At 49.8% G+C, this 23774-nt stretch overlaps 2 protein-coding genes and 1 long non-coding RNA gene across 4 annotated transcripts; all 3 read right to left on the reverse strand.

Moving 5' to 3' along the window:
• Nucleotides 1-1387: 1387 nt before the first annotated feature.
• On the reverse strand, nucleotides 1388-9960 carry LOC133167089 (uncharacterized). Its single transcript, XR_009717903.1, has 2 exons — nucleotides 3823-9960; nucleotides 1388-3757 (listed from the first exon to the last, which is right to left on the reverse strand). It is a non-coding gene; the product is annotated as an uncharacterized LOC133167089 (long non-coding RNA).
• Nucleotides 9961-10904: 944 nt separating this feature from the next.
• Nucleotides 10905-17041, reverse strand: zbtb37 (zinc finger and BTB domain containing 37). 2 transcript variants are annotated; one of them, XM_061297628.1, is made up of 5 exons: nucleotides 16631-17041; nucleotides 16020-16219; nucleotides 15355-15914; nucleotides 15183-15276; nucleotides 10905-14723 (listed from the first exon to the last, which is right to left on the reverse strand). In XM_061297628.1, the coding sequence occupies exons 2-5, from the start codon at nucleotides 16158-16160 to the stop codon at nucleotides 14250-14252; spliced, it is 1269 nt and encodes a 422-aa protein (XP_061153612.1). In that variant the 5' UTR covers nucleotides 16161-16219; nucleotides 16631-17041; the 3' UTR covers nucleotides 10905-14249. The 2 variants fall into 2 exon arrangements, with proteins under 2 accessions (XP_061153612.1, XP_061153611.1); XM_061297627.1 differs by having other exon boundaries at nucleotides 15355-16219; nucleotides 16631-17039.
• Nucleotides 17042-17379: 338 nt separating this feature from the next.
• Nucleotides 17380-19520, reverse strand: s1pr1 (sphingosine-1-phosphate receptor 1). The gene has a single exon (XM_061297629.1). The coding sequence runs from the start codon at nucleotides 18872-18874 to the stop codon at nucleotides 17852-17854; it is 1023 nt and encodes a 340-aa protein (XP_061153613.1). The 5' UTR covers nucleotides 18875-19520; the 3' UTR covers nucleotides 17380-17851.
• Between the last annotated feature and the right edge of the window lie 4254 nt (nucleotides 19521-23774).

Genomic DNA, 23774 nt, shown 5'->3' on the forward strand with positions numbered 1-23774 from the left:
CTGAATATCATGACATCCTTTACACTGATCAACATCACAATCATCATCATCATTTACTGTATGCAAATAATATAGTCTATCACGTACATGGATGGGGAATTTTTTGGGTTGGTAGATGAGGACGTTCTTCTCCTCCTTGAAGACCACAGTGGCTCCCCTGGCAGTAGCTGCTTTCACGGATAGGATGTCTTGTGGGTAGGATGGGATGTACAGCGCCTGCCTCAGCGTTGCGTTCAGGTGTCTACCTGTGCTGTCGATCAGGCAGACTTCTGCATCACCTCGGCGCTCCGCGACGCCCTTGCACCGCGTGCCGTCCGCCAGCTCCACGCAGTGTGTCTCGGCCTGGAACCCGTCATCAAACCGCTTGAATTTCGCCAGGTCTGTGATGATGTGCGAGGTAGCCCCGCAGTCAACCATCAGGCCTCTCACGTCGACTCTTGCTGCCCCCTCGCTCACTCGGAAGAAGTACTCGTCTCGGTCGTGGTCTTCCGTCTCCCCGTGGACCCTCCGTGCGTCGTCCCGGTTGCCGCGCTGCTTCCGCCTGCAGGTCGCGTCCCGGTGTGTGCTCCTCTTGCAATGACTGCACCACAGTTTACGTCGGCAGGCTCTGGCTATGTGGCCCTTCAAGCCGCACTTGAAGCACACCACCTCCGCGGCGCTCCTCTCGGCTCCTCGGTCATCTGGTCTGTCAGGTCTCGCTCTCCTCTGCCGTACGTTCATCACGTTGTCATCTGCTTCAGCCCGCATCTTCTCTGTGTCCTCGTAACTGCGCATTTTTGTCTTGAATTCAGAGAACTGCATCGTCTCATCACGTTGTGTGACATGGATTGCAAATGGTTTAAAAGACTCCGGCAGACCTTTTAACACTAGGGGTGTAAATCGCGGGTTTTGTCACGATACGATATAATATCGATATAAAGAACTACGATACGATATTTGCCGATATCTTAAAACCTGCTGCGATTCATTCACGATATATCGCGATATAGTGCTCTACGATCGATATATATATATATTTTTTTTTTTTAATAAAAAATATAGAACAATATCCTGATTTATAACAATTCATACGCAAAATCAACAAGGTACTGCAAACTCTTTATTTAGGGAATCACAAGAGTATTGTAGTATACAAATTGCTTACTTTAACACTGAACTTTGATGTCGTGTTTTTTCTTTAAATGTGCGGCGAGATTTGTGCTCCCTGAATATTTGATCACCGCATGGCAGGATTTACAAACTGCACGTGTCTTGTCCGTTGAGCCATCTTTTCTTTGGAATCCAAAGTGCTTCTGTGGTGAATTCTCTTCGATGGTCAGCTGGTCTTCCAAACAAGATGGTGAAAAAGTGGCTGGCTTGGGGAAGGAAAACTTCAGTCACACATGGCTGATTGGGGAAAGATTTTATTCAACCGATGTCAGAGAGAAGTGTCTCGCGCCCTAGCCAAGATGTCGAGTCCCTTTGTCTACTCTCGTCCTAAACCTTATACTCTTGCGCTTCCCTCCACGCGGGAGCGCGCAGATGGGGCTGTTGGCTGACCTATGACCCCGCAGTTGCCTCCTCAGCTCTACATCATGTGTATCTTAGCAGTCGTTAATGGAAGCCAGATGTGTCTGGCGCCAACGAGTCTACCTTCCTGGACCAAGCCCCAAACAATACCACACGAACCTGACCCGAACATGCCCTGGTCGTACTTAGGCTTACTAGTGAGATATACATTGCATGATACCAGAATAAAAATTCACAACATACCCCCCTGCCGGGGTACCACAAGTGCCCCGGCAACAACTCAACACGAAAAGACATCGGTACATCCAAAAACCTTCCCCCAACCATTTTATGGTTTTCGTCTACAATTTGGACCTATTTGTCTCATCCTAAATCATGCTCAAGGCATGCTACTTAAGGTTACATTAACTAGGAAAGCTCAACCTAATTTAATAGCAAATTTCTCCCTGACAGCAATCTGAGGCCTCTCAGGAACCACATTTGACCAAGATCGAATCCCCCAACCCCATTAACTGATTGACGCCGTCCGCACACCCCCCTTCGGTAATATATCACCAACGCCATCAATTTGGAGAGGAAAAGTTTGCTGTGGCCCGTTAGAAGCCCCAAAAAGCTGCCGGACCGCCGTCGAAAAAACCTCGCCAATCTAATGACGAGGAAAAAGAGGGAGGCCCATTCTACACCCCCGGAGGCGCCTCTCGCCTGGCGAGAGTCAGGTGAAGGGAGCTCCGGCACACACCACATTTCACAAAGCGTAGCATGAGCCCTAAACACAGCAACAAGCAGAACCATGACCCTCAAATACAGATCGCTCAACATGCAACGTCGTATCGTAAACATGCCACGGGGCAAGCAAATGAGGTCACATAATAAAGTAAACATCATGGCAAAAAACACAGATGTAACACAGTGAGGTATATAAAAACAAATCGTCAAAGCATGCAAGAACATTAAACCCGTCGTTGCGCTGCCCCCCTTGCATGCACAAGTACGTGCAGATATGAAATCCAGTCCATTGATCCGTCAGTGGAAAATAGCACTAGTAGTAGACGGCACCGTCCCGGGCCGGCTGTCCGTTCAGTGTCCTCCTGTTGCTTATGATGGCCGTTGAATCCCGTGCAAGGCCCCGGTCAGCACCCAGGCGACCTATGACAAGCTAAAGCTACTGTCTGTATCAAGTGACGTTAACAGTGCAAACATGTGAAGTCATAATGGCAAAAGCCGCAGCCCAGGCCGGACGTCCTTCCGGCCCCGACGGCCACCGCTGGCAGGGCAACACAACCCGATAGCTCCAGTGTTTCCAGCCCCCTCAAATAATTATTTGGCGGTGATGGGGCAACGAGGAAAAAGCTGTGTCAATCGTCTCATCGAAATCTCATCAGAACGCCCGAGGGCTCCCGACACCTACCCCTCGTTTCCAGAGGCCCACGCGGTCCCTGAAACAAACAAACAAACAAACAAACAAACAAGCAAACAAACAAGCAAACACTCCAGGACTCATTCCCCTCATTTCTCGTCGTGCCGACAGCGTTGCTAGCTCCCCCCAGTCACAATGTAAATTCTACCTGTTCCTGGTAGCCTTTCCTGTCGCAGATGTCCCTGTCTCAATCACACCGTCATCTTTCTGAAGTCCCGTCAGTCATGTCACTTCAGCCGCTCTTTTTCCCGTCCAAATACTATTTGTCACCCCCAAATTCCTTCTTCAGTCTAAAGATGTGTAGCATTCTCAAACCGGTACCCCTCACAATACTGTAGTTTCCTAGGTCTGTACCTTTATGTATCTGTGCCTTATGTTTGAGCCACCTCACTGTTCAAACCAGTCATCATTCTGAAACAACGCTCACGTAATCTTTTCAAAACGGTACAGCCACTCAAATCCTTTCTGTATTCGTTATGCAAACTACTCGTCCTAAAATGTATAATTAAACCTTTGCCCTGTAATAGCAGCTTTAATGCAGTCACGCGTTCAGAAATTTCCCCCTTCCTTGTCTCTGGCCCCGTCGTCCTCTGACATTCAATGACCTTCCAAACTTTTGTCGTGTACTGTGCCACTGTCCATTCCCAAATCACTGTATGATTTGTCCTTCGTACTTTGTCATTGAAAAACCTTAAACCTTATTGTCACTAAATTGTTACCACGCTTCGCATCCATTCCAGGCTGTTGTCCCCCGTTAACTCCCTTTCTTTCGAGATGCTTCTTCCGCTCCTTCCGTCACTGCTAGTTGAATTCTGGTGTGTCCTGTTAAAGCTTAAAAACAAGTGAATTTGGAAAAAAACTTTGTATATCACAATTACAAATTGAAACCTACTCACCCCCTTTCTGTTTTACCACTCCCCCCTTTTGACACATTCACCCAATGTGTCATTACGTATCAAAAGGAACCTGCAAAGCGTCCCCTCTCATCACCACACTCATTGTAGCCAGGCCCACGGAACCTCTAGCTTCCATCTGGGCCCCGGGACCGTCACCCCAAGTCTCTGAAACTTGACTGTCCACCACACACTCGGCAACACAAACAAAAATCAGCGCACTCCTGTCAGTGAGCTTGTAGCCCTGCTGACAGCGGACACTTGTACACACAAAAACAGACATCAAGTATCAAAACAAAAACAGTCATAAAATGAATCCTGGCGCTCGGGGATCCTGTCCTGAAAACCATGTAATCAACAAGTTCATTATAAAAACCAAAAGGGCAAGGGTTAAAATATTCTTGTAAATTCAACACAAACGTTCCACGAACGCAATCGACAACCTGCAAGAACGAAAACAAGTTACGCAAGCAGCGCGCAATCCGCTCCTTGGCTGGCGGCCGTTGCTGCTGCTGCAAAAAATCAAGTCACACAGAAAACCAAAGCAGAGCTCGCTCATGTCGCAAGCAAGCTCAAGCGTCAAACATTTGGTCACTGTCCACCTAGTCCGTCACCCCGTTGGGTGAGCTCAAGGTCGTCACACGTCAAATTGTCCAAAGTCTTGATGTTCAATACTAGTTCTGTCTTGTCTGACCATATCACTGAAACGGGCCTTCTCCATCGAACCGTTTGGTTGTCGATGGTGCCCCTGATTGATCATTGAACCATGGTTCCGATCAGAACTCATCACTTACCAGTTCCAGTCCCTCCGATCTGTACCACCCCTTCAGGTGAGAGGAATTTTATCCTCAACGGCAAACACATCATCCCAACTTCAGACCTCTCTGGCCAATCATACTGCGCACACACAGCCGTAGATGATCCCATGCGCACTCACCCATCCACACACTCACAGACACACTCATCCGTCTCTATCACTCAGCTCTCCCCCCAAACCAAGCAAAGTTAGTATGTTAGTGTGTAGGCAAATATTGACTCCTAATAGTGACTCTTCACATTCGGACATACTCGTCAACATGACCTATTATAAAATCTCCAATTCAATTTTCCATAAACTCGCCCATCAGATTCATCGCAAATTGTCATATATGTCTATCTGAGGGACTAACTGTGGGACCCGCGTTTTGAGGGAGCCTCCATACCCTCGTATTGGTCCTACAAACTCGATCTCTATTACTTATGTTAATTAAATTCAATAAAGATGGGTCAGACTATTCTCTCTGGCTTTTTACGTCATCGTTTGGCTCTCCCCCTTTTTCCCCGTTGTCTTGCTCAAAACTGTTTCTCAGTCTGCTTCTCTTTATTGCCCCTCTTGGCGAGTCTCACTCCCCCCCTTTTTCTTTTCTTCCTCTTCCTAAAACTCCTGCCTGTCACACCATCCAACACCTCTCCCTACTTCCTTGTGGTCGCCTATCACCACTCCTCACTCGCGCGGCCTGCCCCCCTTCTGCAAAGCTGCAGCTCCACACAGGGAGCGCCGAGCCCTCTCCCTCGAATGAGCAGTTTTTAATGTAATTCACGTCATTGCTGTCCAGATCTTCTATCCTCAATCTCCCTTGCTGCCACTTCCTGTTAAAATGCCAAAATACTCCCGTTCCTACTTGCTCTAATCCGATCTTTGACAATGGAGTTTGCCCTTATTAAACCTTCGAATATCTATGTCCTCCTATTATCTTCGCCTCCACCTCTTAGTAGTTCTTTTGACAGAATCTCCTATTGGTAACCCTACAGCGGACTGTTTAGCACATAATCCCTTACTTCGCTCTCCTGCTTCTACATTGCCGTGTGGGTGCAGTTGAATTTGAGCCCTATCTCAGTCATTATCTTGTTACCTGTGGCCTTGTGCGACTCCTATGCATGAATGTGTGAAAGTCAAAAATTTAACGGATCCAACTTTCTGACTACCCAACCTCCACTATGGTGCAACAAACTTCTATCGTATTGAGTAGGTACATCGAGCGTCCTAGCTTCCTCTCGGCTGAATCCACTTTAGTCTAGATGTCTTATTCTAAAATTTATCTAACTCGATTTCTACGTCTTATGTCTGGTGAGCCAAAACATCAGATCTCGCTCTTGTTTCTCACCGTTTCAGCCCATTTGTTTTATTCAAATCTGTTCAATCTCTGACCATGATGCTTCTCTCTGTAGCTCTACGCATTATTCAATTTTTTATCAAATCTCCTCAGTTCTGTCAAACCCAGTGCACAATGAAGCTCCTGTCCACTCTAACCCAAGCCCCACGAGGTCTTAGCACCGCCAGGAGTGCGATTTGGCCATCGGACATTTCAAGTCCATATCTTCTGCCGCACCTCACCCTCTCAAGATGGTGTCCTTTTGTTGTTGCTTCAGAGCCAACACATCCATCACTCTCGAATGAGTCCATTGTTCAAATGTCCATTTTTTCTTCAACATTGTGAGTTCCTCCACTTCTCACTGTCTTTTCTCGTCTCCGAGGATGTTGTCTATCCTCCGGAGTGTACTTGCCCCCTCCAAGCACAACAACAGTCTTACTTTGTCCTTGCCAAAGGTCAAAGGTGCCTCAAAGCCAGGCACCGTCTTGTAGTCGTCCGCGGCTGCAGGCGGAGTCTCGGGGTCGAGTTTTCAGGGATCCTGGCACTGAGAGAGACAGACTGGGACATCAAACTTGTAAGACTATCTCCAAATGTAGCTGCTGCCCTCCATTCACTAGTAACGTTTGTTTACCAAAAGTCGAATTCTCCTAGTAACAGCAATGTCGTATTTTTATTGTAAGTCCTGCAACTCATCCTATTGTCGAGCTACGTTTTGTCTATAGTTTCAATTTAATGGGACAGTACATTGTGTCTTCAGTATCATTATTCAAAATTAACTCCGAGGTCTGCGTCCCACAACTAGCCCTGATCTATGTCTTGATCTCTCACGCGTTATTACCTGTGTCATGCTTGCTCAAAAATGCGACTTAGAATATGTGCTGTGAATTTCCAATCTCCTCGATCAAAGTGGATCCCGCTTCTCAGCTCTCCTCTCTCATGCTCCTGTTAGCCTGCAATTGTTCAAATCAAAAATGTTATTGTCTTTTAACTGTCTTTCTGTTGAACCTCTAAGTCTCTCGTGTTGCTAACTTATCTCCTCCAGGAAATGATTTAAAGGGTGTTAAAGAAAGGACCAATAGATTACTCCCAATATCTCCTCATTATTTACGAGTTAGCCCCCCTTTCTTCTCTCACTCCCTCTTTCTATCTGTCTCTGGCCGCATTTGTGGCGTCCTGACGTAAATTAGTGAAGAATTTGGGGGCAGCGCTCCACGAAGCTTTTCCTCAGACGACCTGGGAGTTCTGTCCGTGTCTCTTTGTCCTCTGGGAGGAGACGTGCGCGTGCACCGTCTCGTATTTGTTATGCAAACAGGAGAAATAGCAATCTCGTTCAAGTTAACGTAATCACTCACTTTCTCATTAGTTGTCAGATGGACTAGGGGCGCTGGCCGCCCTCAACAGGCTCCCTCTTAATTTACGAGCGAACCCCCCTTTCCTCACTGTCTCCCCCCACCTATCGGTCCTGGGCCGAATGTGTGGCGTCCTGCCACAAATCACTGCTGCCACGGCCCAACTCCTTTCTTAAGACACACAGGTACACAAACATTAGTATTTTAGTGAGTATTGCAAGCATGTCTCTCTCTTGCCTGTTTGCAAACTGTTCAACATTAGTGCCAGTGAAGTTTCAGTTTCAATCATGCACGTTCGTTGTTAATCATGCACCCTTCGCTCATCCACATTCGATCTCCCCTCGTCATGTCTCAGTTCTCATCGACATTGACCTCTACCGGGGGGACCCAGCCTCGCCTTTGCGGGCTCCTCGGCACAGCGCCCTCGGACAAGGGGGGGGGTCAGCGTACCAATGTTGACTCCACGGGCTGGCCAGGCCCGCGCGTCTCGCCGGCCCCCACCTTTGCCGACAGAGCACCATTCCGCGCCTTGGAGCACCCAGGGCCCCCTCCTTTCTTCTCTCACTGCCGTCTCCCATGCGTGTGCACATAAACGCACACACACCGAGCGCGCACACAACCGCACATGCACACACCCATCCGCGCGCACGCACACCCCATACACCAAGCGCGCACACCGCTTAGACGAACGACGACAACTGACAGAAACTTTACAGACATTACGCACAACATAGAACACAGACAAAGGGATTCGAATCCATCTCTCATGTAGCTTCTCACTAACCGCTTCCATGCGGTTTGGTCATTCTGTGTCTTCTTACCGTGCGCAGGTGCACGTACAAACATGCCCTTTGCACTTCTTGTCTTTGTTTCCCCTAAGAGCGCTTTGCATTTCCCCTTATACTGCAGATTTTTAACTTCAGTGTGCACACAAATTACTTTTTTACATGGTATACCAAAATTAACCCCCCTGAGGCCTCTTTTTTCCACGTTTTCCAATTTCTATCGGCTGCCCACTCCTCCGCTCTGCCAATTGCGGTCTGCTGCAAGCCGTAAATTTTATCAGACTTTGACAGGAGTGTGTGCTATTACAGTGCGCCTCGCCAATCGGAATCGGACCGTGACGACTTGGGTACAACCGCAGCGCACCGGTTCACCCCGGTAAGTTGCCCGAAGAGTGTCTCTCTAAGCGGCTAACGCACCAGCTGTCAGCCGGGGGAACCTTGCAACCCGCACAAACTCCTAATCTGATCAGTGCTCAAATAACGTGGTCTGCGCGCATCATCCTTCTCGGCACCCTGGTCCCAGACCCAGCCGGTAATTTTCCCACATTCGTTCACACGGTTACGGATGCCAAGGCTGCCCATTCCTCCGCTTTGCCAATTGCGGTCTGCAGCACGCCTCCCTTTTTCGTGCGACCTATATATAGAGACAAATGCCCCCACCGAACATCTCAACCACATTAGTGTGATCTCAACTACATTGCGTGTGATCTCAACGTCCCAGCACGACCCCGGGAATTATGCCTCCGGTGGCTTGGTGGTGCCCGTCTCTTGTCGCACACAGTGTTCAATCGTACCTGTGTTTCCGCCTCAATCACACAGCTAAAATTTCCATCCTCCATCGGATCTGTAGCCAAAACAAAGTCCACGTTTTATGGGACTTTCTATTATTCTTCTCTCGTGACAGCCGATCAGCGATGTCCCAGACATCCTGTCCTGTTTCACGTGCCCTCTCTCGGAGCATTTTCTTTCTCATTCATCATTCACACCAGACATGTCACTCACACTGTTGTGCACATTCCCCATTAAGTTTTATGCTATTTTCCCATTTTTATTTGCCTTTTTTCTTTTTTCTATTTTTATTGAACATTTTCATTTTTCTATTGGGGCTACTCCCCCCTTTCAAACTCCACATCTCGTCGACATCCAGCTAGGGGAGACCAATCCCCCCCCCTTTTTGCCAGCCACTGGCACACCAGGCCCGTTAACTGTCCCGCTTAGGAGCCACTCCATCCCCCCCCACACCAGGCACGAGCACATTGCGATACTGTGAGTGAAAGCTTCTCACCTCAAACTCAGCCTGCCGGCCGGACGCTCGATGCTCGCACCCAGGCGGGCGAGGGCTCCCCGAAGGACAAGAGAACTGTTCGTGACGCCAAAATTGTGGTGAATTCTCTTCGATGGTCAGCTGGTCTTCCAAACAAGATGGTGAAAAAGTGGCTGGCTTGGGGAAGGAAAACTTCAGTCACACATGGCTGATTGGGGAAAGATTTTATTCAACCGATGTCAGAGAGAAGTGTCTCGCGCCCTAGCCAAGATGTCGAGTCCCTTTGTCTACTCTCGTCCTAAACCTTATACTCTTGCGCTTCCCTCCACGCGGGAGCGCGCAGATGGGGCTGTTGGCTGACCTATGACCCCGCAGTTGCCTCCTCAGCTCTACATCATGTGTATCTTAGCAGTCGTTAATGGAAGCCAGATGTGTCTGGCGCCAACGAGTCTACCTTCCTGGACCAAGCCCCAAACAATACCACACGAACCTGACCCGAACATGCCCTGGTCGTACTTAGGCTTACTAGTGAGATATACATTGCATGATACCAGAATAAAAATTCACAACACTTCCAAACGAATGACTTGAAGCCTAAAGGGGAGCCAATTTCCTCGTCTTTTTGGACACTAGCCATAGCACCAGCCCAGGAGCCGCGTACTAGTTGTCGCCTCCCCTATCACGTGCGTGCTCTGCTCACAACACAACAACGCCGGGCGCACTGCTCCCGGAAAGAGGAAGCAAGCAACAATGAACTGGATTTCAAAATAAAGTCGCGTCTAATGTCCGAGGTCAAACACGGCGATATAAATCGATGTTTACCTTTAGCATCGATACCAATAAATCGTAGAGCATTATATCGATTAATCGATGTGTATCGATGTATCGTTACACCCCTATTTAACACGATTGCTACCAATAGTCCATCACTTAATGTCTCACCGGCATTTCTTAGTGCTGTGATTGTGGTCTCTGCCCGGATCACATACTCGGTCACACTTTCACTCTCAGACTTCTGTAGTGATGCCAGTTCTGTGTAGAGACTTATGATGTGTGGCTTGCCTTTGCCTTGATAGTAGTTTCTTAGGATCTGTAGGGCCTCTCGCCCGTCATCTGCAGCATCGCGCATCACCAGCGACAAACTTTTATCATCCAAAAACTGAATGAGTTCTGCATACGCTTCCTCATTCTTTCCAGCGTCTTGCTGTAGTTCGTCTTCTTCCTCGGTTGTGGGCTCGTTTAAGATAACGTCTTTCAAATCCTGCAATCGCAGGTGGCCCAAAAACTTTGCCTCACATAATTCGTAATTCTTTTCATCACCGTCGAACAGTAACCGCGACCAGCGGCTAGCAAAACTGTTCCTCTCTGCAGCCCGTCCGCTCATGGTGCTCACAGCGTGCTATCATCACCAGTACGTCGGTGGGAACATGCGGTGTTGGGTTTACCTGGGCCCATAACCTGTTGGCAGAGTAGCCATACAGCAGCAGGTACTTGTGAGGAACACAATCGCACCAAACTCAGTGGAATAAAATAAAGAAAGACGAGGAGGACGATCAACTGTTTGCACACCATTCACTGCGACTACTGCGGCTACAGCTTGTAGGGACCCACTGTGCAGCATGCAGGAAGGCTTTTTATCAAACACGCCCACTTAACAGGTCATTACAGGTGGTTCCAATCACACAATAAATCAAGATGCTGTCATAAGAAAATAACACGATTTAAACATATTCTGGCAAAACATACAATAGGAAAATGTATAATTGAGAGCATCAACGTCAACAAGACCAAGGAGATTGTTGTTGACTTCCGGAAGGGTCACACCCAACACCTGCCACTGACCATCGACGGTGCTGTGGTGGAGAGAGTGAGCAGCACCAGATTCCTAGGGGTGCACATCAGTGAGGACATCTCCTGGACCACCAACACTGCATCACTGGCGAAGAAAGCTCAGTACCGCCTGTACTTCCTGCGGAAACTCAGGCGAGCAAGTGCTCCTCCGGCCATCATGACCACATTCTACCGTGGCACCATTGAGCGCGTCCTCTCCAGTTGTATCGCTGTGTGGGGTGGTAGCTGCACTGAATACAACATGAAGGCCCTTCAGCACCTAGTGAACACAGCTGGTAAGATTATTGGCGCTTCACTCCCTTCCCTGAAGGACATTTACACCTCCCATCTCACCCGCAAGGCGACCACGATTGTGTGTGATGTGAGTCACCCCGCTCACTCTTTGTTTGCTCTTCTCCCCTCTGGGAAGAGGTACAGAAGCCTGCGGTCCCGCACCACCAGACTCACCAACAGCTTCATACTTCAGGCTGTTAGGATCCTGAACTATCTCCACCCTCGGCTGCATAACGTCCTGTACTTTTGCGCTATATTCTGACTGTCTGCTGTATGCACACTTGCTCCATTTTTGCTCCTCTTATTTATTTATTTATGTCATTTGTTTATTTATTATTTATTCTTCGCTCTTATTTATTCATTGTTTGTGCCTTCTTGTTTTTACTTTTTGTGCTGTTTACTTGTATGTATATTGTGTAATATGTCTTGTCACCATGGGATAGTGGGAAACGTAATTTCGATCTCTGTGTGTCTTGACGTGAAGAAATTGACAATAAAGCAGACTTTGACTTTGGCATGAACTCACAACAAATTACACACCTGCAAATCAGTGTGACTCCTGCTGTTGCCTTTTGCGAGACCAGTTCAGATATGCATCATCACAAATGTACATGATAAATCGGGTGTGTTCGGACCTCTAGTGGAGGCTCTGCCGAACCCCTGAGACTGACTCACCGAACCCCTAGGGTTCGATCGAACCCAGGTTAAGAACCACAGGTTACCACAGCATACGAATGCTGCCTCCGGTCGTCACGCTGGAAAAGGACTCATTAGCGTCTCCGCCCTTCACATGCATCGTGTTGAATTGCGTATTCATGCAGGTCAGTTAAAGAGAGTATCACGGTTTAGAAAAGATTGATTTGTTTTTTGGTTTCCTAATAGAACAACGCTGTGAATTTTTAGATGACCATTTTTGTTTATGAGAATATAGCTGTCATTGAGCACAAGCATAGCATTCAGTAGTTAAAAGCAAATTTACACATGTTTTTTATTTGTTAACACTGTATGTTTTTCATGTTCACTTGAGAATAAAGCACACCCAAAAATTTGTGTTTGGTCAAATCCTTTCACGGACCCGCCTCCCAAAAAAAAAACCTGTCTGCACTGACATTGTCGGTCAAATTTGTTTTTGTTGCACGTGAAAGAAGTTTGACTCTGGGTCCGTTCCATCAAACGTTTTACTTCCTGCTTGTTGAAATATTCTTAGTGGAGTTGTCAATCAATCAAAATGAAAAAAACAAAACAAGAAAAAAAGATGGAGGTGGAGTCAAAGGGGGGAGGACATGCAAACGGCTAACTACGGCCAGACCCGGAACAGACTCGAAACTGAGTGGGTGTGCATGCAGAGACCTGATCGGGAACTTTGACCTTTGAGGTAATGTGTTAGGAGGAGATGGCTAGGCCAAACAGGTTGAGGTGTTGTGGTCTTGAACTAGGGAAGTTGGTCCACTTTAGCGTTGTGCTATGTATGCAAATCCAGTCTCGTATGTGTCTTTGCTCGCCAGCTCGCTTGTCTCTTGGAGAATGAGAAATGAGGATACTCGTCAGCGTAAGGGGGGGAGCGGTGGTGGTCTTCTCTGTTGGTAGTGAGCTGAGGTTAGGCTTTTTGAATCTTGGCTGCTTAGATTGTGCTTTGGCTCTTGGTGTCACCAGCTCGGCAAGCAAAAAAACTAAACAAACAATGCTCGTCGACGCTGGTTTTCTTTGCCGAACTTGCAGTGCCGAACTTCTCACAAACTCTCAAATTGGTCTGAGTGAAAACGGTGACCTCAGCATGCAAGTAGCAATCTTTTTGGGGTCACTTCTCACAAAAGCAGCTGAGGAAAATAACACGCATTTTCCAAATACACAACAGAAAGCTTGGTGGTGTCAGCTCTCGTTTGGCTTTCAAGTCCTCATGAATTTTACAGTCCCAAGTTAACAGCCTTCATCTTTGAAAATGTCTTTTAAGTGCTGAAGTTGCACGGTGGCCATCTTTGCTTTGGTTGCCAGGATGACAAAGGGAGGTGTATTTTGTCAGCGTCATACGCTGGCTGCATTGGCGTTGATAAGCCGTTAGCATCTGCGGCGTGGCTAGTAAATTAAACAAGCTTCGTCACCCGGGCAGCTAAAAAAACCTTGTAAGACAACTCCATGTGACTCACTAGCTAACCAGGTGTCAGAGCAGTTGGCTTGGATTAGCACAAAAAAACAAGACACTTGACAGCAGTTTGTCCTTGAGTTATTGGAAATGGACTCGGACATAAGTCTCAGTGTGAAGATGAGCACGGTGCGTCCCCGGTGGTGATGAGAGGTAACTCAGCATATCAGCTTACCCAAGGTGAACTTAGCTTTGGCACATTGAGACCCCAACTCGACAACGACGGTCCTGAAGGAGGTTGCGTGGGTTGCGATTAGTGCCGGTGCTAACACTGAAGCTAACAGGCGCCACTGCACTAGATTGTTGGGGGGCAAGGATGTGATTTGTGAGGTCATGAGGAGGAAGTGAGATGGTATGGCCGTTGAGGTGAGTGCGGTATTGGGAACGCTGCGTGGCGTCAGGCGGAGCGGGCCGCGTTGCGTGCGTCGGCTGACTTCAGGTTTGCATCTGTCCGGTCCCGTAATGGAGTTTGACAACCCGCGACGTATGAGCGGTGCCTCCGTGCCCGGCGCCAAAGCTGCCACTACCCGCCACCGTGTCCCAGGGGCGCCTCTCGAGCTGCGTCAGTCGGGCTTTGCGTCGGTCAGGCCCCGTGGTTGGCATGGCTGCCGGCGCCGCCAAGGAGGAACCCCGTGGTTAGTCAGGTCCCGTAGTGGAGACGGACCCGTGGGGGCCCTCGGCGGGCGGCACCACACCACCTCCCTCGGGTTCCTCCTGCCCTGGGGAGGCCCCCCTGGTGCTGAGCGTGGCAGTGGTGGTCTCGGGCGAGGCGCTTTGGGCGTCGTGTCCCGGATGGTTCTTGCGCAGGTGCTGGTTGAGGATGGCCTGGAAAGGGAAGCTCTTGTTGCACAGGCGGCATGTGAAGGGTTTGTTGCCGGTGTGTTTGCGGATGTGGTACTCCAGCTGGTCCTTGCGCGTGTACTTCTTCCCACACAGGCGGCATACGAAGGGCGTGATGCCCATGTGAAGACGCATGTGGCGGTCCAGACTTCCCTTCTGGTTGAACGACTTGCAGCAGTAGATGCAGGTCAGTCGTGGGTTGTAGCGGAACCAGCGCTCTCCCACCGGGTCCCTGGCGTAATCCTCATACGACCCTGCCGCCTCTTCGCCCTAGCCCCCAGACAAACGTGACGTCGGTCACAAACTCTCCAAAAAAACATTTTCGTTTTTTTAGTGGCAGTACAAATCAAGTGAAGCAACACCTGGATATTCTGGGTTAACTTTTCACCAATTCAGCTGAATGCCTGCGTAATCTTACGACTGCGTGAAAGTGCCAAATCCGCCTGTTTTGGTCCATCTCAGGGGGTGTCCATGTTGCCAAATGAGTGCCCAGGGGCTCAGTTTGCTCTCAGTAACTGATGCCATCTTCAGCCGACAGCAAGTGGTGTAATGGCCGCCTCCTGAGATGCAGCTTCAAAAGGCAACGTTTCGACTTGTGCCGGGCGCATAGAACCGATTACTGTCTAGGAAACTTGACTTGCCCTTGAAGGCAGGCCAAGACCTTGTGTAAAAGATAAATAATGTCGCCTTGTGGCAACTGTGCCAAAATGTTGTGTGACGTAATGTGACCTGGGAGTTGCCGTGTCGCGGGTTTTGGCTTCTGCTCGGAGATTCGCTTTTGGCTCGTTGACGCTCAGCAGGGATGAGGACGCTGCCTGAGGGACTGTACACACACACAGGCGCGCCTCAATGCAGGCGAACGTGCGCCGCCGCAACCATCGCCAAGGCGTGCGTCACTCACCTGTCGGTGTCACAGAGGCTGCTGGAGGGCCGAGCCACGCCCAAGGCCTCGGCACCAGCACCTCCCCCTTTGTCATTTGGGCCTGAGCCGTCCTGGCTGCGCCCCACCGCAATCCGCCGCGCCGTCCACTCCGTCTTGATGGAGAGTCCGCCGGCGGCATCGTCGGCCTCGCCAGCCGTCTCCACATACCACTGGCCGGCCCTGTCAACGTGGAGCAGCGCTTGTCCACGGCGTCGAGTCGACGGGCTGCGCTGAGCCGACGGGCTGCGCTGAGCCGACGGGCTGCGCTGAGCTGACGGGCTGCGCTGAGCCAACGGGCTGTGCAGCCCCTCCTCTTCCCGGGTGGGCACCTCCAGGCCGCGATCCAGCGGCGCTGACACCTCTCGCTCGGCCAGCAGATGATCCGGATCAGCCGGGCTGATCTTAAGGTGGATGCCCTCCAGGATGTGTGTGCAGCGATCGATGACTTCCTGCATCTGCAGAAAGCTGGCAGCCGTCAGGTAGCTGATGATGTCACACAGCTGCAGGCGCAGGCGTCCCGTGTAGCAAAAGCCCAGAAGCTGCTCGAAGACAGATGCGTTGCGGATCACTGTCAGCGACACGGTGCTCATCTGGCTCAGAGACATGTGATCCCGGAAGTAGGGCGAACTGGCAGCCAGGACAACCTTGTGGGCCCGGAAACTCTGGCCCTGAACATGGACCACAATGTCGCACAGCCGCCCTTGGACCCGTAGTTGGTTGAGGTGGGACAGCACCGAATTGCTGAAGTCCGGGACGTCCAGCTGAATGCTGGCCGAGCGCTCCATGGCGCCGCCTGCCCGGCCCTTGGTCCGGCCTACGTCTGGCCCCACCGCCTGCGGGAATTCTGCAAACAACAGGACAACCAAAAACGATTTGGGGGGTGCGTCACTCAACTTTGTTGTTCTCTCCATTTGACAACAGCGCGCAAACCACACGCAATATGCTTGGCACAATGAGCGGATACCCTATCCGTGTTTGGCCCGGTGAATTCAAGCAAGGCGCTCGTGACCCTTCTCTGTGCTTTTGCTTTTCTCCTGGCTACTTAACATGCAGTCAGCGCAAGGTGCAAAAAGACCACCTAGTGCAGCTGGATCACGTCGGAACGTGTCAAAATGTTCTGTCCATCAAGTTGGAGGGAGGGCTACGCTCCGCGTGCACATGTGAAAGGAATCATATGTTCGGAGTCCGAAGTTCGGACGTACTTCTTTTGCAAGTCCAGAAAACAGCAGGAAGGGTAAGCGCGCCAAGTACTCACGATGTGGCGATTCCCGAGGGGAGTCTCCCACGCCCTCCACGGTGATGGTCAGCTGTTGCGTGACGTCACACGGGAGGGCTCCCTGTTAGATCCAGCGAGCGGGTGTTCCACAACCATCAGAACCTCCTCTCAACTAACGCATACTAGCGTCCGTCGGTGGGCTCGCCGGAACCTCCACGTGAATCCGCGGATCACCAGGGTGGACCAACGCAGTTCGGCTCTGCTGTTCTATTCCCCTCGTGCTCCCGAGTCAGACGCTGGCGTCGGCTTCAAGGCCTCCGATCCACTGCTGTCATTTGGGTTCGGCGTTCATGCTCGCTTCAGAAGCTCCGGCCGCCAAGGCGGCTGGCTGGTCGTCATCCTGCTAGCGGACGCTGCACCGCCGAACGGAGGAAGAAGAGAAGAAAAGGCGCGTGCGCGGCATGCTGGGAGATGACGTTCGTGCCTCGGAAGGCGGCCGCCCTCCGTACGCCTCGCGCACTACAACACCCGGCGTGCATCTGGAGCACTGGCGAACTCCCCCTGCGAGGCGAGACAAGACCTGGAAATGTGGAGTAGACTAGTACTAGTCCAAAATACACGTGTATTGCGTTTAAAGAAATGCGTGTGCGTGACGCGCGCGCGTGTGAGACAGACAGAAGGAGATAGAGAGAAACAGGTTGCTCTCAAGGTTTTTTCCAACACTGGTCTGGATCTTTGCAGCGTGAGGAGCCACGAAGGTCAGACAATTTGATAAAAAGTAGTTTTCTATTTGAATTTTTTATTAAGTGCTAATGAGGTTACGGGAGACGATCAGTCAACACGTCCCCGGAGATGACAGCAGGTTACCATTGGAACGCTCCAATTACATAATATAAGGACTTGGAAAAGTTGAGTGACTTCAAGCGAAGCGTCAAACGCTTCAAGACACTGAGAAAACCACATTGACAAAATGAGTTGCGTAACAAGATGTGTCAAAAGGTGTGCAAGATGACGAATGGCTCACAAAGTTGAAAAACATTCTCAAAGTGTTGGAGTGACTTATCTAAAGGCGAAAAGTGGTTCTGCGGACTAATGTGTCAAACTCCCATGTGGTCGGAGGGAAGGCAGAGGTCAAATTGCTCAGGGAGGCGGAAAAGAGGTCAGACCGGGTCCAGGTGCCGGCAGGTTGGGACCTGACGCGGAAGCCAAGGGCGGCCAAGCTTGGGCCAAGGCAGGCTTCCCCCAACGTACCCCGACCTTTCAGTTGGAGGACAGGGTGGACTGGATCGGCGGTGGCACCTCCTCGCCGTCAGGGCGCGGGGAGTTCTCCGAGCGGCTGATGCCGAACTCGGCAGTAGCGTGCAGGCGGGCTGATCCGCACAGCAGCGTCTGCAGAAAGGCGCGGCGCATCTCGTTGCTGGTCAGCGTGTAGATGAGCGGGTTGGTGGCCGAGTTGAGGACGGCCAGGGCCAGGAACCACTCGGCCTGGTAGAGGACGGCGCAGCCGTGCACGCGGCAAGCAGCATCCAGCAGCAGCAGCACAAAGAGTGGTGCCCAGCAGGTGATGAAGCAGCTCAGCACCACCACCACCGTCCGCAGCAGCGCCATGGAGCGTGAGGCCAGCCGGCGGCTGTGGCGCCTGCGCACCAGGGCGTAGATGCGGGCGTATAGCGCCACAATGGCCATCAGGATGACGCTGAAGACACTGGTGCAGAAGAGGATGTAGGTCTTGTGATAGAGCGGCAGCACGGTGGAGCAGCACTCCAGCCGCCCGATGCAGTTCCAGCCCATCAGGGGCAGGCTGCCCAGCACGCCCGCCACCATCCACACGGCGCTGATGAGCGGGAAGACACGGCTAGCACGCCCACCCCCGTCGTGAACCTTCATTTTCACCATGGTGAGGTGGCGCTCCACGGCGATGGCCAGCAAGCTGAAGACGGACGCCGCCAGCGCCACAAACACGGAGCCCTCACGCAGGAACCACTGGGTGGGCGTCAGCCGGTAGGTGTTGGCGCCTGACAGCAGGATGTTGGCGCCGTACACCATGCCTGCCAGGAGGTCCGACAGCGCCAGGTTGCCCAGGAAGTAGAACATGGGCTTGTGGAACTTCTTGGTCCTCCAGATGGTGGCCAGGACCAGTAGGTTCTCCAGGACAATCAGGCAGCACACCGCCAGGAAGACCACCGAGTCGGCCTTCAGGCCCGAGGCGCCGTCTTGCGGCCGGAGCTTGCCCGTATAGTTGTAGTGCCTGGTGATCAGGCCAGATAGGACGGGGTCGGCCATGGCACCTCTTTTCCCTCCTCCGCGCTACCTGCTCCCAAGCGATGCCGTTGTCTCGCCTTCACTGTGGCGTGACCGGGTCCCGCCGCATCCTGATCGCAGGGGGGTACAACAAGAAGACGCCGGGCCGAACAGGATCTGACCGGTCGTGATCCACTTTCAAGCAAAGTCAAGACAAGTGGGAATCAAGAGATGTCAAAAAGCCAAAGGAGAGTGGACAAAAAGAGAGTGGACAAAAAGTTCCCACCAGTCAGCCTTTAGCAGGGAGACTGAGGCGATGACCGGTGAAAGAGACGTGCCTTGTTGTTGTTTTTCATCCAAACTGAAACGGACGTATGGTGCAAAAATTAGCGCAAGATGCGCAATGACGTCACGCCGAGCAAGCTTTCAAAGTGCGTAAAAGATGCAGTCTTCTTTTTCCCTTTTGCTTGACGCTCATGGAAAGAAAATGCGCAGCAGCCTCACCGCTCCACATGCAAGCGCGCGCGAGCTTGTGCCAGGAAGCAGCCGCGCGCACACACGCTGAAGGAGGCGGGGGGCTTGGCCTCAATTGCATCAATCTTCATTGTCTTTTTCAGATGGTGCCTATTAACATGAAATTAAAAACTCAATTCAGTATTTGGCATGTATGATTGATGAAAATATGCTGAATAGCAAACCAATTGCCTCAAGATGTGATGAGAATACTTTTATAGGACATGTGCTATGCACAACTCCAAAAGGAGTTTACTCCAGGCTGTCACTTTGCCAATGTTGCCGCCTGACAGTCAGAGCGTATGCGAGGCTGCCATTTGGACACGTGAGTGAACCTGCACGCTCAGTTTGCTCCTGACAGAGTGAACATGCAGAAACGGTGGCGGTAGGGGTGCTGGCTTGTGTTCGGGGCTTTGTGGCCAACAAAAGGTCTGAGTCCACATAACTGAATGTCACCATGGTAACCAATGGAGAAGTACAGCAGAAAACCACAAGTTAGGTCATCAGGAATTAGGACCTCACAAGTCCTGGTTGTGGTCCAGGGTTGCTCAGGTTCTGTTTCGGGATCTTTTGCGCCAACCCCCCCCCCCCCCCCCCCCCCCCACACACACACACACACAAAACAGAGATAATCTTTGTGTGTGCGCATGTAAGCAAATGTGTGTGGGTGGTGATTCATGTTGGTTGCCATGGCGTTGCTGTCAATATAGCAATGAGGGGACATGCTGAGCGCACTTGTGGACAGGGCCACCTAGCAGGTAGATCACATGGCAAGGTTGATTTGAGCCAGGACGCAAGGAGTAGCTGCATGCTGGCACCTTGAGTATTTTTGGTCTCGTTCCGCCGCACTCGACGTTGGACATCCAGTCTGGTCCGGCGCAGCTGAGGGGGAGGAGCCAAGGCTGCCTCCAAAGGGTCCTCTTAGCATTCAAGCATGCTCATTCAAATGCACAGTCCCTCGATGGGCCCCCTTAATGGACCCCCTTTGTCAGCTTTGTGTGGGGCCGCAAAGATGGAATGGAGGACCGGTTTGCTCTCCGTCCCATCCGGATGTCAGCCCTCGCCTCAACCCCCATCACTCATGAGTGGGCAGCCCTCCCCGAACGGCACATGCAGACCAAAGCAGCAAAGATTGGATCAGCGTCGGGAAGAAGTTGCATTTTACGATTCGGCTGCCACGGGTCATGTGATGCAAAACCTGCCCAACCCCCAAAAAAGAATCCAAGAGACAACATTGGCAGGAAAGTGACACAGAACTGGCCCAGCGCCAACAAAGCCAGTGGTTGGCCCCCAAAAGTTGGTACCTCGCTTCCACTTCCATCAAGTCAAGCGACACCTTCCGCAATAAGCAAAACAGCTCGTTTTGCTTGACTTATTTCATTTTGGGACCTTTCGAAGAGACCGAAACTGGCCGAGAGTGTGAGAAAGTAAGACGGGGAAAGAGCAGAGGAAGCGAGGAAGAGCATGACAAATAGAGGATATGCACTGACGTCACAGATCGGGGCGGCCATTATTGTTTGGGTGGCAAAAAGCCTCGTCCGCTGCCACTAGACTCGTGAGGATGGCGGCCTGGGTGGGTGTCGTGAGTGATAATTTCGTCCAGTTTAACCAAGACATATCCAGACATTTACAACTATTTGATAGATTGTTAAAGTCCATATACCAAGGAAGACCTCAGAGCCTACATGAGTTTGCAACGATATCGCTACCTGACAGCTGGTTATGTCTAGGGGTGTAACGATACATCGATACACATCGATTAATCGATATAATACTCTACGATTTATTGGCATCGATGCTAAAGGTAAACATCGATTTATATCGCCGTGTTTGACCTCGGACATTAGACGCGACTTTATTTTGAAATCCAGTTCATTGTTGCTTGCTTCCTCTTTCCGGGAGCAGTGCGCCCGGCGTTGTTGTGTTGTGAGCAGAGCACGCACGTGAAAGGGGAGGCGACAACTAGTACGCGGCTCCTGGGCTGGTGCTTTGGCTAGTGTCCAAAAAGACGAGGAAATTTGCTCCCTTTTAGGCTTCAAGTCATTCGTTTGGAAGCACTTTGGATTCCAAAGAAAATATGGCTCAACGGACAAGACACGTGCAGTTTGTAAATCCTGCCATGCAGTGATCAAATATTCAGGGAGCACAAATCTCGCCGCACATTTAAAGAAAAAACACGACATCAAAGTTCAGTGTTAAAGTAAGCAATTTGTATACTACAATACTCTTGTAATTTCCTAAATAAAGAGTTTGCAGTACCTTGTTGATTTTGCGTATGAATTGTTATAAATCAGGATATTGTTCTATATTTTTTATATAAAAAAAAAAAAATCGATCGTAGAGCACTATATCGCGATATATCGTGAATGAATCGCAGCAAGCCTTAAGATATCGGCAAATATCGTATCGTAGTTCTTTATATCGATATTATATCGTATCGTGACAAAACCCGCGATTTACACCCCTAGTTATGTCCATTCCGTTGAGTCACAGCCAGTGGAGCAAAACGAAGAAGATGGCAGTACATAATACAATAATAATATATTATAATTGTAAATATGTGAACAATTTAATTATTAGAAACTAGCAATTGGACAAACATACTGTAATGAAGCTGTGTAATTATGCATTCCTTAGGTCATGGCCGAGTAGCAGCAAGAAAAAGGGAATATCCGAGCAATAATAATAAACTTTATTACAGGCTCTTGGCCCACAGGGTAAAATACAAACATCACATATATTAAAATAAATGAAGAGTACATTTAAAATGTTATGAGAGGTACTCATGCCAGCGTCCTCTGATGGTGGATGTGTACCTTATAGCACTACATCCAGTATACCTCACAGATGAATGTTGACGTCAATATAACAAAATTACGTACTTCCCACAAAGTGATCTGAGCAGATGTAAGAATGGATAGTTGGCTTCCAAACCTTGGAGCTGTTGCGGCCATGTTTCGCCCTACGAAGCGCCGCCACCCAGCTATCCTTTCTGGTCTGGTACGCAGGGAACCGATACAGCTTCTTGGTATCGCCTTTTTGGAAGCGATAGGCACATCCTATGGCACAACAACTCTTCACCATGGTCAAAGTTGCACCGTAACAACTCTGCCACGATCTACCACCGATAAAATGCTAAAAAAAAATGCCCCAGTAGACTGGGCCAGTACACGTATCTCTAAAGCTCTATTCAGCCTTGGCCCTATTAGCGTCAGCCGCTTTTGGCCACCCAAACAAACCGTCAACCGGTCTGTGACGTCACGTGCATATCCCCTATTACGTAAGAGCGCCCGTGTGAGAAAGCGGTGGATGTAGCGCAGGAGAGAAAGAAAGCATGAGAGGAAGGGTAAACAGTAGGGGTGTAAATCGCGGGTTTTACGATATCATGTATATCGATACAAAGAACTACGATACGATATTTGCCGATATCTTAAAGCCTGCTGCGATTCATTCACGATATATCGCGATATAGTGCTCTACGATCGATTTTTTTTTTTTTAATACCGTTTTTTTCCATGTATAATGCGCAAAATTTAACGAATTTATTGTCCTAAAATCTGGGGTGCGCATTATACATGGGTACAAAAAAAAAAAAATTCTTTTTTTTTTTTATCCGGATATGATACGGAGGCCGCCATTACAGATGCGCTTTCTTCTCTGCTGTTCACGTCAAACACGCTCCATACGAACACAATGCTCTCGTATCAGACGCTTGCTCGATCATCTGCTTGTTTGCTGTCACAATGTGCCCTTCACAAATCCGAAACATTTCTTCGCTATCGAGTTTGCTAGCGCATGCGCAGTGATACTGACCGGCAGAATAACATCCGGTTGTTCCCAAAGATATTTTTTCTGAAATAATTTTACGTTAATCGACTTAAGTAGGAGTCAAAATTTGGGTGCGTATTATACATGGGTACAGGCTTTTTTCCAGCATCAACATGCCATTTTTAGGGTGCGTATTATACATGGGGGCGCATTATACACGGAAAAAAACGGTAAAAAATATAGAACGATATCCTGATTTATAACAATTCATACACAAAATCAACAAGGTACTGCAAACTCTTTATTTAGGAAATTACAAGAGTATTGTAGTATACAAAATGCTTATTTTAACACTGAACTTTGATGTCATGTTTTTTCTTTAAATGTGCGGCGAGATTTGTCCTCCCTGAATATTTGATCACCGCATGGCAGGATTTACAAACTGCACGTGTCTTGTCCGTTGAGCCATCTTTTCTTTGGAATCCAAACTGCTTCCAAACGAATGACTTGAAGCCTAAAGGGGAGCAAATTTCCTCGTCTTTTTGGACACTAGCCATAGCACCAGCCCAGGAGCCGCGTACTAGTTGTCGACTCCCCTTTCACGTGCCTGCTCTGCTCACAACACAACGCCGCGGCGCGCACTGATCCCGGAAAGAGGAAG

Source organism: Syngnathus typhle, linkage group LG14, assembly GCF_033458585.1.
Source record: "Syngnathus typhle isolate RoL2023-S1 ecotype Sweden linkage group LG14, RoL_Styp_1.0, whole genome shotgun sequence".
Lineage (NCBI taxonomy): Eukaryota > Metazoa > Chordata > Actinopteri > Syngnathiformes > Syngnathidae > Syngnathus > Syngnathus typhle.

Bases quoted from the DNA above. Each gene is read 5' to 3' on its own strand.
- zbtb37 (XM_061297627.1), bottom strand. From the start codon at position 16,160: ATGGAGCGCTCGGCCAGCATTCAGCTGGACGTCCCGGACTTCAGCAAT. The intron at 15,277-15,354 runs GTGAGTGACGCA...GTGTGTGTACAG, and splicing joins AGCCTCTGTGACACCGACAG to TCCCTCAGGCAGCGTCCTCA. The intron at 14,724-15,182 runs GTCACATTACGT...TCTGGGGGCTAG, and splicing joins CGCGACACGGCAACTCCCAG to GGCGAAGAGGCGGCAGGGTC.
- s1pr1 (XM_061297629.1), bottom strand. From the start codon at position 18,874: ATGGCCGACCCCGTCCTATCTGGCCTGATCACCAGGCACTACAACTAT.